Source organism: Macaca thibetana, chromosome X, assembly GCF_024542745.1.
Source record: "Macaca thibetana thibetana isolate TM-01 chromosome X, ASM2454274v1, whole genome shotgun sequence".
In the NCBI taxonomy this organism is placed as follows: domain Eukaryota; kingdom Metazoa; phylum Chordata; class Mammalia; order Primates; family Cercopithecidae; genus Macaca; species Macaca thibetana.
Genome location: NC_065598.1, coordinates 71033450 through 71051368, shown reverse-complemented (window position 1 = coordinate 71051368; position 17919 = coordinate 71033450). Strand labels below are relative to the sequence as shown.

The window sequence follows — 17919 nt, the reverse complement described above, 5'->3', positions numbered from 1 at the left end:
TAGAAAATCATCATTTCTCCATCTCACGAGACTCAAATAATTTTTGAAAACAGAAAGAAAATTATCATTTTGCAGTCCCAAAGTAATAATGAATTTAGGTAAGGATCATCAGTGGATGCTAAAATTATTGGGTGAAAATTGTTAGAGAAAAGGATATGCATAAAGTCTCAAAGTATCATCCCACTGATATATTTATTGATTACAAAGGAAAAAATGTTTTGTCAATGGAGAAATTTTAACCAAGTTATCAAACTCGGTTCCACTATTATTAGGACACTCTGGCATTATTACATGCCTCCTGATGTAATGCAACATGAAGTACACAACAGTATCTATGAAACATTCTTGCCCAAAATGTTCGATCTAACTTTTTTTTTCCTGAGTAGTTTATTGTGTAATAGAATACCACAATTCGTTTTTCCATTTTTCCTGTTAATGGGCATGTGGGTTGTTTCTAGTGTTTGACTGCTATGAATAAAGGTTCTATGTCTTTTCTGGACATATCTTACTCTTTAGTACAGTGGCATAATTCAGATACCATAGTTTGTTTCCCCTCCTCTCTTCATTCTGTTCCTGTTATGGCTGCAGATCGAGCATTGATGGGTGAGGATTTATTGAGGCCTTAAGTTGTAATAGGTGGTACCAGCTGTCCATATTATGTTGTTCTTTATCTTATTCTAAACTACATTCACGGTCAGAGAGGGTAACATAGTGCAACTCACCTAGAGACGTGGGTGACTTATATGCCTTGCTTCTGAGGCCCCCTTTCCTCTACTACAAGTTGTTTCATTGGTTCTGAATGTTCCTTAGGTAGATCCTAATACTGGCTGTGAATTTCAGAGACTCAAAGATTGATAGGAATTATTGTAAATCAGATTAAGAAGTGTGAGAGCATGAACAGCCATTCATCATCTGATTTTTGCTGGATCTACAGCAACTGATGCATACCACTTGATTTAAGTAACTGGCCCTATTTCACTATGGAAGTTAAAGTTTCACGACTGCTCTTTATGTGTATTGGATATAGGGGAATTTTCATTGTTATATAAATGTTGAACTAGTTTCAACAGTGTTCTCTCATATTTACTCTGCAAATACAAAAAAACAAAGCCTGTAGACAGTGGTCATTTCAAAATCTTTTTATGTTCAGATACTGAGCCTTCATAAAGGTTGGCTACCTCAGATTTGTTGCACTCATTGTGGACTTCATGTGGATCACAACTTCTGGATAAGAAAGTTACAGCTATTAAGTGTCAATGTGAACCTTGAAACCAGCTCTACTGGATTCTTATCAGAAATCCTGCAGAAAATCAGCCATCTGGGTTCTGATCTGCTATAAAAGATGAAGATATAAGTTCCTTAATTAACCTGTCCCATTCCCTGCCCTTAAGGAATACTCTCTGTAGTAGGCTGTGGCTATATTAGACTTTCTGGAACACACCGCTCAAAAGAACTGATATGTTTGGATCATCGTATAGGGCTGTGATTTGTAATTTAAACTTTTAGTTGTATTCTCAGGTAACCACAAAATAAATTCCACCAAACTGTGGTCCACCAAGTGGGAGAAGGGGTGAGGGAGAGAATAATCTTGTTTCTTTTAGTAATTTTTTATTTGGAAAGTGCTTTCTTTGTTCTACATTAAGGCCTTTTTTGCTTTGACTTGAAATAAGTTGTTTGACAGAGCATATAGCTGGGTTAAGTAAGTAACCTGAAGTATGCATTCGAATTGTGAAATGTCTCATGAATATGCCAATCCTGAGGGTGGAACCAAATAGCCTTTGATGTAAAGGGCAGTGGATACTGTAGGCTCTACTTAAGGTGCTGCTAATACCTTCTCTAATCAGGTCTAAATTGTATAGTAACCAGCAGTGAGAAGAATATGCTTTCTGCTCAAGCTAAGGGATTCACTGATCTGTCCTTACAAATTCAGAGCACCATGAGCAAAACCTCAGCTAAAACCCATTTAAGTTTCATGGATTGTGCATATATCTTTGATAAGAATTTCTTATATACTTGTGCCCAAATTTTCAAGGTATTGGATGTTTCACAGATGCAGTGATTTTCCCAGCTAGCTCTGTTTTCAACCTTTTGGTGTGTCTTTATGTTCATTTGGAGAATCAGGGTGAAAGATGATGTAGCACTTCTGTTTTTAATAATAACAGCTTAAACTCCCTAGTAGTTTTTGGTCCTTTAAAAGGGACTACCCCAGATTACAGAAAAGTTTTCACCTAATGAGATAGAATGGCAGTTTCCTAGTTTTGTATCTTTGGTTCAATAGAAATATCTCAAAGTGGTATGTGACCACTTGATGCAGAGTCTAGGTTTCTCTATAATAAATCCCTTTGCCAAATACATGAGTTGCAGACTTGCTACTGGCAAGAGTGAAGCAAGTGGGTGAGTAAAACTATTTCGATGTAGGAACGTTTTCCTATAGAAGTCAGTCTTGATGAAAGTGCCAGTGCAGGAATTGGACTCTAGGAGGATTACAGTATCTCCTGACAGGACCTGCCAACCATGTCTGAGCAATAATATTGTCATTATTTGAAGTGGTAGGCAGGATGCCTACCTTCTGATGTATTTCAGTGAGTAGCTAAGCCAGCCAAGGGGAGGAATGATTAAATCGGAAATGGGATTCTTGGTAAGCTAAAGACTTTATTTGGGAACCAAAAACCTTAACAAATAATCTCTTCATTGAGCCACATATTTTCCCTGAAAAGTATGCATTTTTCAGACAAAATTTTGTTGGGGGTTATGTTATTGAAGAATAAACAGATTAATAAGTGGAGGTGTTATGTAATGGCATACTGTACTCGAGATCTGAAGACCTGCAGGAGATTTAAATTCCACCCCTTGTTATAACTACTTAAAAGATTGTGAAAATATCAAAATGTATGTGAATCAGGTTTTAATATACTGTATGATATGTGGATGAGGCTATCCATTGTACCATTTCTTTGACTTCTCAGGCATAGTTTGGCAGTGCAAGAATTCTGTAACATTAACAAATTCAATAAAAAGTAAATATATGGGAAAAAAGTGTGAGAGCCCTGAAACATAGGGAATATGGCTGTTTCTAGGATTGAAGTAGCAGGAAAAAACCAATAAAATAAATTACCACAAATCCAAAGGAAAAACTCAGAACCTCAGAACAACAACAAAAAAATAATGCTCTAAAAAAAGACTGTGGCAGTAATGCCTTGGCCTTCAGAATCTGGTTGGCACAGCAACCGATTAAGGACTTTGGCAGCAGGCAGAGCAACTAAAGTGTGTTTTAAATGAACAGAGAACCACAGTCCAGGAGACTGTTTTAGCTTTAGAAATATCAGAAAACAAACCAAGGTATTATCAGGAAGTGAAGGCAGAAAAGGCTTAAGATCTCAGAGATCAAACTCTCCCTAAATGAAACGCAAAAAGAGAGATTTACCCCCCAAAGATGTCCCCAGGCCTAAAAGCAGGACAGATAGATAGATGATAGATAGATAGATAGATAGATAGATAGATAGATAGATAGATAGATAGACAGATAGATAGATTGATTGATTCAATATAGATACATAGATATATTTAAGGTATACAACACGATGTTTTGATGTCAGACTAGGAGAGAGTAGGACATATTTTCTGTTATTAAGTCTAGAAAGGTAGCTCAGACTTACATTTAATGAAAAAGAGGAAAAATATGAGCAAACTGGAATGACCTCTCATTACCACACCCCTTCCCACAAGGGAAACCAGATTCAAAAAACTATTGAGGTGCCCTCTGAAAACTGTAGACAAAGTGTCAATAATAGGAGCAGATTACAATTCTTCTTTTAATGACTGATTACAAAACATTTAGAAAGAATCAAAAGAGAGGAAGACCACAGTGAGTAGGTATTATTTAGTGAGCTTCAAGTGACACAGTGACTGTAATTTGGAAAGCAGGATACCCTGGGCCAGAAGGGAAGGTACTCATGACATTTAGAGAGTTAAGACTCTCAAGGAATGGGAGAGAAAAATGAAACTCACTAAGGCAGGATTTCAACATATGTGAGTCTGGTCTGTGTTAAATAATGGAATGATGCAAAGATACCTCCTAGAAAAAAATTCTACTTCGGAATATGAAAGTGGGTAAGGAGGTTTTACTTGAATAGCAGATGCTTTCTGCAGTCCCAGAACTTTCTTTCTTCATAGCTTTCACTATGGGAGGAATCCCATAAGATAAATCCTGAGGGAGTATGTTAAGAAAACACATGTCAAGACCACAAAACAAGAGAAAGGAAAATGAAGAACAAAAGACACTATGATCCAGCAAATAATGTTAGCCCTACATAGAAGTTTTCTGATATTTCTAAAACTAAAATATTGTTAGCCCTATATAGAAGACACAGGACCTTAAGAAATAAATGGATGAGGGTCGGGCTTGGTGGCTCATGCCTGTAACCCCAGCACTTTGGGAAACCTTAAGCAGGAGGATCATATGAGCTCAGAAGTTTGAGACCAGCCTGGGAAACATAATGAGACCCTGTCTCTACAAAAAAAAAAAGAAAGAAAGAAAAATTAGGCAGGCATGGTGGCACTCACCTATGGTACCAGCTACTCAGGAGACTGAGGTGGGAGGATCACTTGAGCCTGGGAATTCAAGGCTGCAATGAGCCAAGAGCACGCCACTGTACAGAGAGAGAGAGAGAGAGAAAGAAAGAAAGGAAGGCAGGAAGAAAGAAGGAAGGAAGGAAGGGAGGGAGGGAGGGAGGGAGGGAGGAAGGAAGGAAGGAAGGAAGGAAGGAAGGAAGGAAGGAAGGAAGGAAGGAGAAAACAGAAGGAAATGAAATGTTGTTCTACATACTTGCCAGTTGGGGAAAAAAATGAAGAAAATGGAATGAGAGGCATATGCCACTGCTGCTAGGGAAAAGAAAAACCAAAAGAATGTTGTACTACAGTCCCAGTCTTTAAAAAAGACCTAAAGAATTTAAACCCAAAAAGAAGGCAAGGCTTGGGGAAAGAGGACATGGATGAGGATGTATTGGTGCTCACCAGATGGCACAGCCTTTGGAAGCATCAGCAACAGCTTCAGTTCAGGGATTTGTAGGCCTAAGGAACCTACAGCAGACAGCAACAACAGCAGTCACAGTAGCATAGAACAAATCCCCTGGGATCTTACCGGGGCCACAGATATACAGAGATGAGCTGAAGATTGAGACTGTGAAGATTGCTAAGCCATGAATTTCATTGAGAGACCTACCTGTTATAAATGTGGGGGTACCTTCTCATAAGAGGGGGTAGATTAGATTGTTAGGAATGCAAAAGTCAAAGGGATATGAAAATACAGATATTTTAAATATATCGATGGATAATGAAGGAAAAGAGAGGCCCTTAGGAAGGACTGAAGGACTAGAGGGGCCACCACAACAAATATCTAAATTCCACAATAAGATAGGAAGACAACCTGTTCATCCCAGATATCTGAGTCCAAAACTTATTATCTTAAAATCCATTTTAAATTTTTTTAAAAACAATTTAGTTTCCACATACAGCACTGATTAAAATCCATTTGGAGAAATCTCCCATGCATAAGAGAATTATGACCATCTGCTTTCCATCCCCCATGGGGATATCCACCTATATGTACAACTGCCTCTCTCAGAGTGGTTGGAAAGCACAAAGTAAGAATGAAAGAAAAGGATCACAGCTTCCTCACCCCCATTCCCTTCCCTCAAGACAGACCTAGTCAAACGATTGGCTCGAATCCCTTGAGCCATGTCTACTAATGTGTTAGAGAGAGTTACTATGGGTTAAAAGGTCACATACTGTAGATGGATTTCTCTTTCATGCTTTCCAGTCACTCAGAGAAATTGAAACACTAAGCTAAAGCCTCCTTGGTATCCAGCCATCTTACTTTCTTTCACTTGATTTTTCAGTTACTTTCACTTTATTGCTCAAGTAAATATTGGTTCTTACCAATTCAGGAATAAGCTATGATAAGATTGGAAACTGGTGGGAAAGGGTGAAGCCCTTTTTGGATCCTGAGCCTAAGTTATGTGCTGAAACCTAGCTTTACCAGAGAACCCTGTGCCAGAATACTGGGCACTAATTCCACTAAACACAAAGTGGTATTTTAATTCCTATCTGTCCTTGTCCCTTGTATGTATGTCTTCTTAACTTTACATTAAAAAGGTAATGAGGTTTGTCATGTAACCACTAAGACCACACTAAAAGGCAAAATGCTGCAGCTGAAAGTATTTTTAATGACTTGAAATTGCTTGGAATGCTTTCTAGAAGTAAAAGGGTGCTGATTTATTTACCTAGTATACTTACCTAAATTAATTTGGCAAGATTATTTTGGTTCAAATCCTCATTCAATAAAAATTTGTATGTTAAAAAAAAAAAAAAAAGGTAATGAGGTTAAGTAAAAATGTGATTATTCCTGAGTCTCTACCCATAATACCAAATTATTACCATTTAAAATCATAACTAATAGGCCAGGCGCAGTGTCTCATGCCAGTAATCCCAGCACTTTGAGACACCACGGCAGGAGTTGAGGAGTTGAGGAGTTCGAGACCAGCCTGGCTAACATAGTGAAACCCCGTCTCTACTAACAATACAAAAATTAGCCAGGTGGGTGGCCTGCACCTGTAGTCTCAGCTACTTGGGAGGCTGAGGCAGGAGAATTGCTTGAACCCAGGAGGTAGAGGTTGTGGTGAACTGAGATCACACCACTACACTCCAGCCTGGGCAACAGAGCAAAACTCCATCTCAAAAAAAAAAGGAAGAAGGAGGAGGAGGATGAGGAGGATACCTAATACGCAGGTCTCGTGGGATTAGAGTTGCTAGGGCTGGCGACACCCATTTGGATACAAGTAACGGACTAGAAGTGAAATGAAGTGTGATTAGTCCCTGGAAACATCATCATGAAAAAAATATTTTTTAGTCTGCAGTTAAAACTTGCCATACAATCCTTCTCAATTCTCATTAATTCCTTTGATGACCATTTAGTATATCTCTCTCTGAAAACCCCCACATGAATGGAATCCCAGTGGAAAGGAAGTTAGCCTCTTAATACAAGGCTGATCAATCAATGAGGAATGGAGGGACAAAGCTGATTTCTTAATAACTGAAAACCATGCCTTTTTTGCCATTGTTGCTACCATTTCTTGTGGCCTCTTGGTGGAGAAATGATGGGTGGTTTGTTTCTTTATATATACTTTTCTGTACTAGCCATATTTTCTATAATGCATATTTATCTCTTTGACAATTAGAGAAAAGTAACAATGAAGAAGAAAATATCTCCTAAATTTAAGGGATTGAGTTAAGAGACAGAGACAGAGGTAGATAAGCGGACAGAAAGACAGAGATTGAGTCTTCTCATTCTTCATAATTTTAGTCTTGTCTTAGAACTCAAAGTTATGGCATTCAGAGGACAATGGCCAATATTGAAATTCTATTATAAGGAATGATGTCAATCATAACAAATGATAAATTATATAATGTACATTTTATATATTGTATATATAGTTTGGCTTTTCTAGAATTTCAATAAATGAAATTATACAGTATGTACTATTTTATGTCTGACTTCCTTTACTCAGAATAGTTTTTGAGATTCATCCACACTGTTGTGTATATCAGTATTCACGCCTTTTTATTTTATGTATGTATGTATTTATTTATTTATTTATTGAGATGGATTCTTGCTCTGTTGCCCAGACTGGAGCACAATCTTCAACCTCTGCTTCCCAGGTTCAAGTAATTCTCCTGCCTCCACTTCCTGAGTAGCTGGGATTACAGGCACCCGCCACCATACCTGGCTCATTTTTCTGTTTTTAGTAGAGGCAGGATTTCACCATGTTGGCCAGACTGGTCTCGAACTCCTGACCTCAAGTGATCCACCTGCCTCAGCCTCCCAAAGTGCTGGGATTACAGGTGTGAACCACCACGCCCAACCTCTTCCTGCCTTTAAAAAATAGTTTTAACAGAGTATTATTTACACACCATGAAATAAACTGTGGTATATACACTCAATGGAATACCATACAACAATAAGAAGGAATGAATTGAAGGAAAGAGGATTTGCTTCACCATTCTGAAAGTCCAACTTCTTCCAGTTCACTCTGTTATACTGTTGCATATTTCATTTCTGTATGTGTATGGTGTGAGGTAGAGGTCATAGTTCATTATTCCCATAAAATTGTCCACTTGTTTTCACACAATTTATTGAAAAGACTATCAGTTTTCCATTGATTTGCCTTTGTACTTTTCTCAAAAATCAATTGAGAAAATATTTGCAAACCACATATCCAACAGAAGCCTCATATTCAGAACATATAAATAACTTTCTAAACTCAATAGTAAAAAATAAATAATCCAATCTTTTTAATGGGCAAAAGACTCAAATAGATATTTATTTCATCAAAGAAGATCTAAAGTTGGCAAACACATGAAAAGATGTTCAATATCACTCACCATTAGGAAAATTCAAAGTAAAACCACAAAAAGATATATAAATGCTAAAAAGCACACATGAAGATGCTCAACATCATTAATCATCAGGGAAATGAAAATAAAGGCAATCATATACCTATTGGAATGGCTAAAACAAAAAATACTGACAATGTCAAATGCTGGTGAGGCTGCAGAGAAATATATCTCTCCTACCTTGATGATAGAAATGTAAGATGGTACAGCCATGCTAGAAAATAATCTGGCAGTTTTGTAAAATGTTAAACAGAGAGATCACTTCCAGACAGAGATGTGGAATGTTCCATGGATCCTTTCCCCAGAGAAACAACCATAACTGGTGAAAATTATTTTTAGAACAATCATGTTAAAGTCTCCAGAAATTATCCCAAGGGCATAAAGACATAAAGAGATATTTATTCAAGAAAATTTAAATCTTAGTAAAACACAGTGAGGGTCTCAAGCTCAATGATAGAAGCTCCACTCTGGGCAGGTGCACTCAAGAAGATGAAATTTCTCCCCAGTAAAGGTAGGCAATCAACATTTCTTATTCTCCCCACCTCCATGTTACAGAAGCTCAATTCCAATCAAAGATGAGGGGATTGGGCCTCCCTTCCCCTAGCCAGCTTTAACGAAAGTGCTTTAATGAAAGCACTAACCCAGGCATGACAGATGAAAAATACTAGGCCCAAATCATGCTCACCCCAGCTAGCTCACAGGATACTCTCCACATTAGAAGAAGCAAGACACACTCTACGTGTGTAGCAAATATGTCACTCTGAGAGAAGCAGGCCACTGATCCCAACCTCAGCTCGAGTTTTGCCTGGGGAGAGAGGTGAGCTGTAAAAACAAAAAGCTCTAAAGTTCTCACCAAAGCAACTGACTTTATTGGGAACACAGTGTGGGAAAGTTCAAACCAAAACGTGCTCACGAAACAATAGAAATTTTGGTGGTAAGTAATTAAGAAGAAGCCAGTAGCCCCACAAGAACAACCTAAACTATAGGCCAGTTTACCAGATAGAACCAGGGAAAAAGACAGCTAAGGAAAGCCATCCAGGCATCAGAAAAACACACAAAGTCTGACAACAAAAACTACCTCTGCAAAGGGGCCCAAATTTAATCGGATCATACTGAGGAGCAATTTATGCCTCAGGGCATTGTCAAAAAAAACAAAAAGTATAGCAACTAGCAACTAGGATTGAAAGCAGAACAAGATGATGGAATAGAAGTCTCCAATGATTGTCCCCCACCCCACCAAGGACACCAATTTTAACAATTATCTACATTAAAAAAGCACCTTTATAATAACCAAAAATCAGGTGGTTACTCACAGTACCTAGTTTTAACTTTGGATTACTGAAACAGCCACTAAAGAGATAATAAAAGCAGTCTTAAATAGCTGATGCTACCCCTCCCACATCCTCCAGTAGCAGTGGCATGGTGCACAGAGTATTTCTGTACCCTGGTTAGTGGGAGAGCCAGTAATTGTGAGGCATTGAACTCAGTGCTGCCCTCTTATGGTAGAAAGGAAAACCAGACCAAACTCAGCTGATGCCAGCCTATGGAGAGAGAATTTAAACCAGCTCAGGCTATAGGGGAATTGCTGATCCTAGCAGCCAGAACTTGAGTTCTTGCAAACATCACTACTGCGGGCAAAAGTGCTCTGGGGCTGTAAATAAACGTGAAAGGCAGTCTAGGCCACAAGGACTGCAACTTTTGGGTGAGTCCTAGTGCTGTAGTGGACCCAGAGCCAGTAGGCTAGGGCCAGGGGTCGGGGGCACATGACCTACTGAGACACAAACTAGGATTACTAAGGAAGTACTGGCATCACCCTTCCCCTAAAACCAGGCTGCACAGTTCACAGCTTGAAAAGAAACCACTTCCTTCCACTTGAAGAGAGGAGAGGAAAGAGTGGAAAGGACATTGTCTTGTTGGGAAAAAGTTGAGTGTTGGGAGGGAAACTGAGGCAGGGCTTGCATAATGTCCTCTGGAATGTGTCTAGACTTGCTGGCTCCTTGCTTCTAGCCCTCCTAGGCTCCTATTCCCATTATCTCAGGTAACAGAAGATGTTCCTTATAAATGCTAAACCATCACAGCTGTAAATCATGTGCTGAATGCAACGTGCTTTTTTGACCTCCACATTCTCACTACCTGTTTCTTTGTTGGATTACCAATAAATACCGTGGCCTCCCAGAGCTCAGGGCCTTCGCAGCCTCTACAATAGTGATGGCTCTCTGGTGTCCCACCTTTCTCTCTCAAACTGTCTTTTTCTCAATCTTTTGACTCCGCCAGACTTTGTAACCTCCACGACCTGGTGTTAGGTCTGATCACCCCAACATTGTCTTACATCTTGGATATCAGTTCAGCCACAGCAGGATAGGGCACCAGTCAGAAACATGAGGCCCTCTTTCTAGGCCCTTGCTCTCAGATTTATAGACATACCCTTGGCCAGGAGGAAGCCTACTGCCTGGCAGCATTCATCACCTGCTAACCAAAGAGCTCTTGGGTGCTAAAAACCATCAGCAATACCCAGGTACTATGCTGAGGGCTTTGGCCAAGACACTGAGACTTTCCGGCTTCAGGTGAGACTCAGCACATTCCCAGCTGTGGTGGCTATGGGGTGAGGTTTCTTCTTAAGAAAAGCAGAATGAGAAGTAAAAGGGACTTTGTCTTGCACCTTAGGTACCAGCACAGCCACAGGGAGAAAGAGCACCAAGCGGGTTCTTAGGGTCCCCAATTCCAGGACTTGGCTCTTGGATGGCATTTTTAAGTATGCCCTGGGCCAGAGGGAAGCACACTGCCCTGGAGGGTGAGTCCCAGGCCAAGCAGCATTCACCACAAGCTGACTAGAGAGCCTTGGGCCTTAAGAGAACATCAGTTGTAGACTGACAGTCCTCCTCATGAGCCTATGATGGCAGAGGATATGGGATGAGACTCCTCTGCCTTTGGAAAGGGGAGGGAAGACTGGGAAAGACTGCCTCATAATCTAAGTGCGAGCTCAGGTACAGTTTTTAAATCTAGTCCTTGGCTCCGGGATGGCACCTCTGGACCCACCCAGAGCCTGGGGATAATTACCACCCTGAAATAAAGGACACAAAACTAGCTGGCTTTGTCACTTGCTGATTGTAGAGCCCCAGGACCTTAAACAAACATAATAAGTAGCCAGGGAGTGGTTAAGGTAGGCCTTGGGTGAAACCTAGTGCTGTGCTGGCTTCAAGTCTGACCCAGCACAGTCATAGTGGTGGTGACCACAGGGGTGATAGTGTCACAACACCCTTAGCTTCAGGTGGCTCAGCACACAAACAGAGAGAGGCTCTATTTATTGGGGAGAAAGTAAAAGAAGAGAACAAGAGTGTCTGCCTGGTAATCCAGAGGATTCTCCCAGATCTTGTTCGAGACCATCAAAGGTAGTACTTTCACGAGGCTGCAGGAACCACGGTGTTATTGAGTTTGGGGTGCCCCCTAAAGCAGATAGAGCTTAGATCACAACATCCAAGTCATTTGAAATATCTGGAAAGCCTTTCCAAGAAGGATGGGTACAAACAAACGCAGACTGTAAAAACTACAATAAATACCTAAATCTTCAATACGTGGACAGAGATGAACATCTACAAGTATTAAGACCATCAAGAAAAACATGACCCAACTGAATAAACTGAGCAAGGTACCAGTGACCAATCCCGGAGAAACATATATGACCTTTCAGACAGAGAATTCAAAGTAACTGTGTTGGCCGGGCACAGTGGCTCACGCCTGTAATCCCAGCACTTTGGGAGGCTGAGGTGGGCGGGTTGACTGAGCTCAGGAGTTCACAACCAGCCTGGGCAACACGGTGAAACCCCATCTGTACTAAAATACAAAAAAAATTAGCCAGGCATGGCAGCGTGCACCTGTAGTCCCAGCTACTCGGGAGGCTGAGGCAGGGGAAGTGCTTGAACCCAGAAGGCGGAGGTTGCAGTGAGCCGAGGTTGTGCCATTGCACTCCAGCCTAGGCAACAGAGTGACACTCCATCTCCAAAAAATAATTGTGTTGAGGAAACTAAAAAAAAAAAAAAAAAAATCAACGTAACACAGAAAAGAAATTCAGAAGTCTATTAGATAAATTTAACAAAGAGATTGAAATAACTAAAAAGAATCAAAGATAAACTCTATACTTGAAAAAGGCAATATTGGCCGAGAGGGGAGGGGGGCAAGATGGCCGATTAGAAGCAGCTGCAATCCACGACTCACAGAGAGCAATGAAAATGGCAAGTGAATTCTCACCGTCAACGGAGGTATCCAGGTTCTCACATTAGAACTGACTAGTCTGAGGGCCCCACCCAAGGAGATTGAGGAAAAGCAGAGTGGGGTGACAGCCCACTCAGGAGCAGCATGGAACCAAGGAAGTCCCCACCCCCAGCCAAGGGAGGTGATGAGTGATTGCAAGACCCTGCCCAGGAAACCACTTTTCCTACAGATGTTTGCAACCCGCAGATCAAGAGATCCCCTCATGAGCCCATGCCACCAGGGTCTTAGGTCCGAAACACAGAGCTGTGTGGAGTGTCTGTGGAGAGGCCACTCACTTGCTGGCTTGGGCACACTGGAAACACAGGAGTTTTGCATACTCCAGCCCCAGGAATTCCAGCAAGGCAGGACATCCGGTGCATTCCCCTAGGAAGGGGGCAGAATCCAGGGAGCCAAGTGGTGTCATTCTGTGGGCCCCACTCCCACAGCACCTCACAAGTTAAGACTCACTCCTTGGAATTCCAGCTGCCCAGTGGCAGCAGGCTGGAGATGGCCTGAGATGGACTGTGTTCCCAGGGGGAGGGACAGCCACCCTATATGCTGTTCCAGTCGACCTCTTTAGCTCTGCTGTCACTGCGGACCAGGAGGAATTCCCCACAACACAGCACAGCTGTTGTGCCTGATTGTGGCCAGTCTGCTCTTTAAGTGGGACCCCATCAGCCCTTCTCACTGGGTGGGGCCTCCCCACGAGAATTTCAGCAACTCCAGCCAAGGTTTATACAGAAGGAATTCCAATATCACCCTGGAACGGAGTCCTCAGGGGGATGGTCAGCCACTGTCTTTGTTGTTCAGTTGACTTAGTCGTTCCAGGCTGCTGGTTCTAAAGAGGTCAGGCAGTCAGTGCACTACTCCTGTTCTGCCATAGGGCAGCCAGACTGCTTCTTTTTTGTTTTTTTAATTTTCATAATTGAGATTTTATTGGTTGAGGATCAGTACAGACATTTCAATTTGTACACAATTCTTAACATATGTAACGAAATTCTAAAAAGCCATGTATTGTAATTCTTTTTTAAAGTTATTCCAGTGACTTTCCAGCTTAAAATTTGGAAGCAAATTTTCCTTAAGAGGCTATCAAGTACCAGTATCTTCACATGTTGATCAGCTGTTACATATGTCCCACCAGTTCACACTGAATAGCATGTACACTAGGTATTCAAATCTGTAATCTTTCACAGCACAGTAACAAAGTTATTAGGCAAACAGGACTACCACAACCAAAGATGTTATAGAGTGCACACAATTCTGACAGGGAGCGCCATGATCAAGGAGTGGTTTTCTTTAGGAAACAATTCTACTAAAAAACATGAGAATAGAAGTAAAATAAAATGTTCAAGACATTAAATGCAGGACTGACTCCATATTGCCATTTAATATGCTTTGTATTATAGGATATAAAAACTAACCCCCCATCTATGGAATGTTAAGCTGGCACCCGAGACAGTCAAAGCCTCCCGTAATTCAATATCCCACACTATTTTCTGGTTGTACCAAAAAATAAACAACCAGCAAATGATTTCACCTCTTAAAAAAAAGCATTTACACTTAAAAAATGGGATGAGGTGGGATTCCCTCCTTCTTAAAAATGTTTCTAGAGCTACTACAAAACTTGCATTTACAAAATAGTTGATAAAAATATTCCTCTGGATTGTACAAGAAGGGAGACAGGGACCACTGGTAAGACATGGTATATGGTATTAATCAGACTTGGCTTCTTTTTCTCCTGCTTCATCAGAGGCTGGACTCGCCTCAGTTTTCGTTTCCCCGTTTTCTGCAGGTAAATCTTCTTTAGTTTCTTGGTTAGCCACTTCGGCCTGTTTTCCCTTTGCTCCCCTTTTCCCTTTTGTTTGCACTTTTTTGTCTGAAGATTTATCCTTTGCTGCTGCCTTTTTCGGCTTCGCTTCCACTTTGGCAGGAGGTTTAGCTGACAACCGTGCCGATCTCCTCTTAGGCTCTTCCTTGGCGGCCCCTTCGGCGGAGCTGACCTTCCTCTTGGGCATCCTGGCAGCGGGGAAGGCACGTGCCGGGTGCCTGCGGGCCGCGGTGGGCCAAGAGCCTTCGCGAAACTGGGCTGCCTGGCCGCTGCCACTCCTCCTGCCGCCCGAGCTGCTGAGACCCCCAGACTGCTTCTTTAAATGGGTCCCTGATCCTATTCCTCCTGACTGGGTGAGACATCCCAACAGGGGTCTCCAGACACTTCCTATGGGAACATTCTGGCTGGCATCAGGTCGATACCTGCCTGGAACAGAGCTCGCAGAGGAAGGAGCAGGCTGCCATCTTTGCTGTTTTGCAGCTTTCACTGGTGATACCTCCAGGTGTGAGAGAGACAGAGGCAACTAGGGTCTGGAGTGGACACCCAGCAAACCACAGCAGCCCTGCAGAAGAGTGGCTTGACTGTTGAAACAAACAGACAAGCGGATGAACAGAAAGCAACAACAACAACAAAAAGACCCCACAAAAACTACATTCAAAGGTCAGTAACCTCAAAGACCAAAGGTAGATAAGCCCACAAAGATGAGAAAGAATCCACACAAAAAGGACAGCATAATTTTGATACCAAAACCTGGCAGAGGTACAACAACAACAAAAAAAGAAAACTTCAGGCCAATATCCCTGATAAACATTGATGCAAAAATCCTCAATAAAATACTGGCAAACTAAATCCAGCAGCACATCAAAAAGCTTACCCACCATGATCAAGTTAGCTTCATGCCGGGAAGTGGTTGAACACATGCAAATCAATAAATATAATTGATTACAGAAACAGAACTGAAGACCAAAAAACACATGATTACCTCAAGAGATGCAGAAAAGGCCTTTGATAAAATTTAACATCCTTTTACGTTAAAAACTGTCAATAAACTAGGTATTGAAGAAACAAGCCTCAAAGTAATAAAAGCCATATATGGCAAACCCACAGCCAATAACATACCAGATCGGGAAAAGCTGGAAACATTCCACTTAAAAACAAGCGCAAGACAAGGATGCCCTCTTTTGCCACTCCTATTCAACATTGAGTTGGAAGTTCTGGCCAGGGCAATCGGTCAAGAGAAAGAAATAAAGGGTATTCCAACAGTTAGAGAGGAAGTCAAATTATCTCTGTTTACAGATGACATGATCCTATATCTAGAAAACCCTATCATCTCAGCCCAAAAGCTTCTTAAGCTGATAAGCAACTTCAGCGAAGTCTTGGGATACAAAATCAATGTGCAGGCCGGGTGTGGTGGCTCATGCCTGTAATCCCGACACTTTGGGAGGTCAAGGCAGGCAGATCACCTGAGGTCAGGAGTTCGAGATCAGCCTGCCCAACATGGTGAAACCTTGTCTCTACTAAAATTGCAAAAATTAGCCGGGCATGGTGGCCTGTGCCTGTAATCCCAGCTACTCAGGAGGCTCAGGCAGGAGAATCACTTGAGCCCGGGAGGCGGAGGTTGGAGTGAGCCGAGATCACACCACTGCACTCCAGCCTGGGCAATGGAGCGAGCCTCTGTCTCAAAAAAAAAAAGTACAAAAATTGCTAGCATCCCTGTACACCAACAACAGGCAAGCAGCCAAATTATGAATGAACTCCCATTTGCAATTGCTACAAAAAGAATAAACAACCCAGGAATACAGTTAACAAGGGAGGTAAAGTACCTCTTCAAGGAGAACTACAAACCACTGCTCAGAGAAATCAGAAGGGACACAAACAAATGGAAAAATATTCTATGCTCATGGATAAGAAAAATCAATATCATAGGCTGAGTGCAGTGGTTCACACCTGTAATCCCAGCACTTTGGGAAGCCAAGGCGGGTGAATCGCCTGAGGTCAGGAGTTTGAGATCAGCCTGGTCAACATGGTGAAACCCCATCTCTACTAAAAATACAAAAAATTAGCCAGACATGCTGGTGGGTGCCTGTAATCCCAGCTGCTTAGGAGGCTGAGGCAGGGGAATTGTTTGAACCCAGGATGCGGAGGTTGCAGAGAGCCGAGATTGTGCTATTGCACTCTGACCTGCACTCCAACCTGGGCAGCAAGAGTGAAACTCCATCATAAAAATAAATAAATAAATAAAAAAGAATTGATGTCATAAAAATGGCTATACTACCCAGAGTAATTTGCAGATTTCAATGCTATTCTCATTAAACTACCATTGACATTCTTCACAGAACCAGAAGAAACTATTTTGAAATTCATATGGGACCAAGAAAGAACCCATATAGCCAAGACAATCCTAAGCAAAACAACAAAGCTGGAGGCATCACACTACCTGACTTCAAACTACACTATAAGGCCACAGTAACGAAAACAGCATGTTACCAATACAAAAACAGACACATAGACCAATGGAACAGAGTAGAGAACTGAGAAATAAGACCACACACCTACAACCATATGATCTTCAACAAACCTGACAAAAACAAGCAATGGGGAAAGGATTTCCTACTTAATAAATGGTGCTGGGAGAACTGGCTAGCCATGTGCAGAAAATTGAAACTGGACCCCTTCCTTACACCTTATACAAAAATTAACTCAAGATAGATTAAAGGCTTAAATGTAAAACCCAAAACGATAAAAACCTTAGAAGAAAATTTACACAATACCATTCAGGACAGAGGAATAGGCGAAGTTTTCATGACAAAGACATCAAAAAGCAATCACAACAAAAGCAAAAATTGACCAGTGGGATCTAATTAAACTTAAGAACTTCTGAACTGCAAAAGAAACTTTCATCAGAGTGAACAGACAACCTACAGAAAGGGAGAAAACTTTTGCAATCTATCCATCTGCAAAAAGATCTAATATCCAGAGCCTACAAAGAACTTAAATAAATTTAGAAGAAAAAAAACAACCCCATTAAAAAGTGGGCAAAGTCGGGGGGGCAGGCGCGGTGGCTCATGCCTGTGATCCCATCACTTTGGGAGGCCAAGGCAGGCAGATCACCTGAGGTCAGGGGTTCAAGACCAGCCTGGCCAACATGGTGAAACTGCGTCTCTATTAAAAATACAAAAAATTAGCTGGGAGTTGTGGTGGGCGCCTGTAATCCCAGCTACTTGGGAAGCTGAGGCAGGAGAATCGCTTGAACCTGGGAGGTGGAGGTTGCAGTGAGCCAAGATCATGCCATTGCACTCCAATCTGGATGACAAGAGCGAAACTCCATCTCCCAAAAAAAAAAAAAAAAAAAAAAAAGTGGGCAAAGGACAAGAACAGACACTTCTCAAAAG

The 17919-nt window shown here is 41.5% G+C and overlaps 1 protein-coding gene across 1 annotated transcript; it reads right to left on the bottom strand.

Annotated features, from left to right (window-relative positions):
• Positions 1–13623: 13623 nt before the first annotated feature.
• Positions 13624–14830, bottom strand: LOC126946323 (non-histone chromosomal protein HMG-14-like). Its single transcript, XM_050776455.1, has one exon. It carries the CDS (start codon positions 14712–14714, stop codon positions 14412–14414), a length of 303 nt encoding a protein of 100 aa, XP_050632412.1. The 5' UTR covers positions 14715–14830; the 3' UTR covers positions 13624–14411.
• Positions 14831–17919: the final 3089 nt, after the last annotated feature.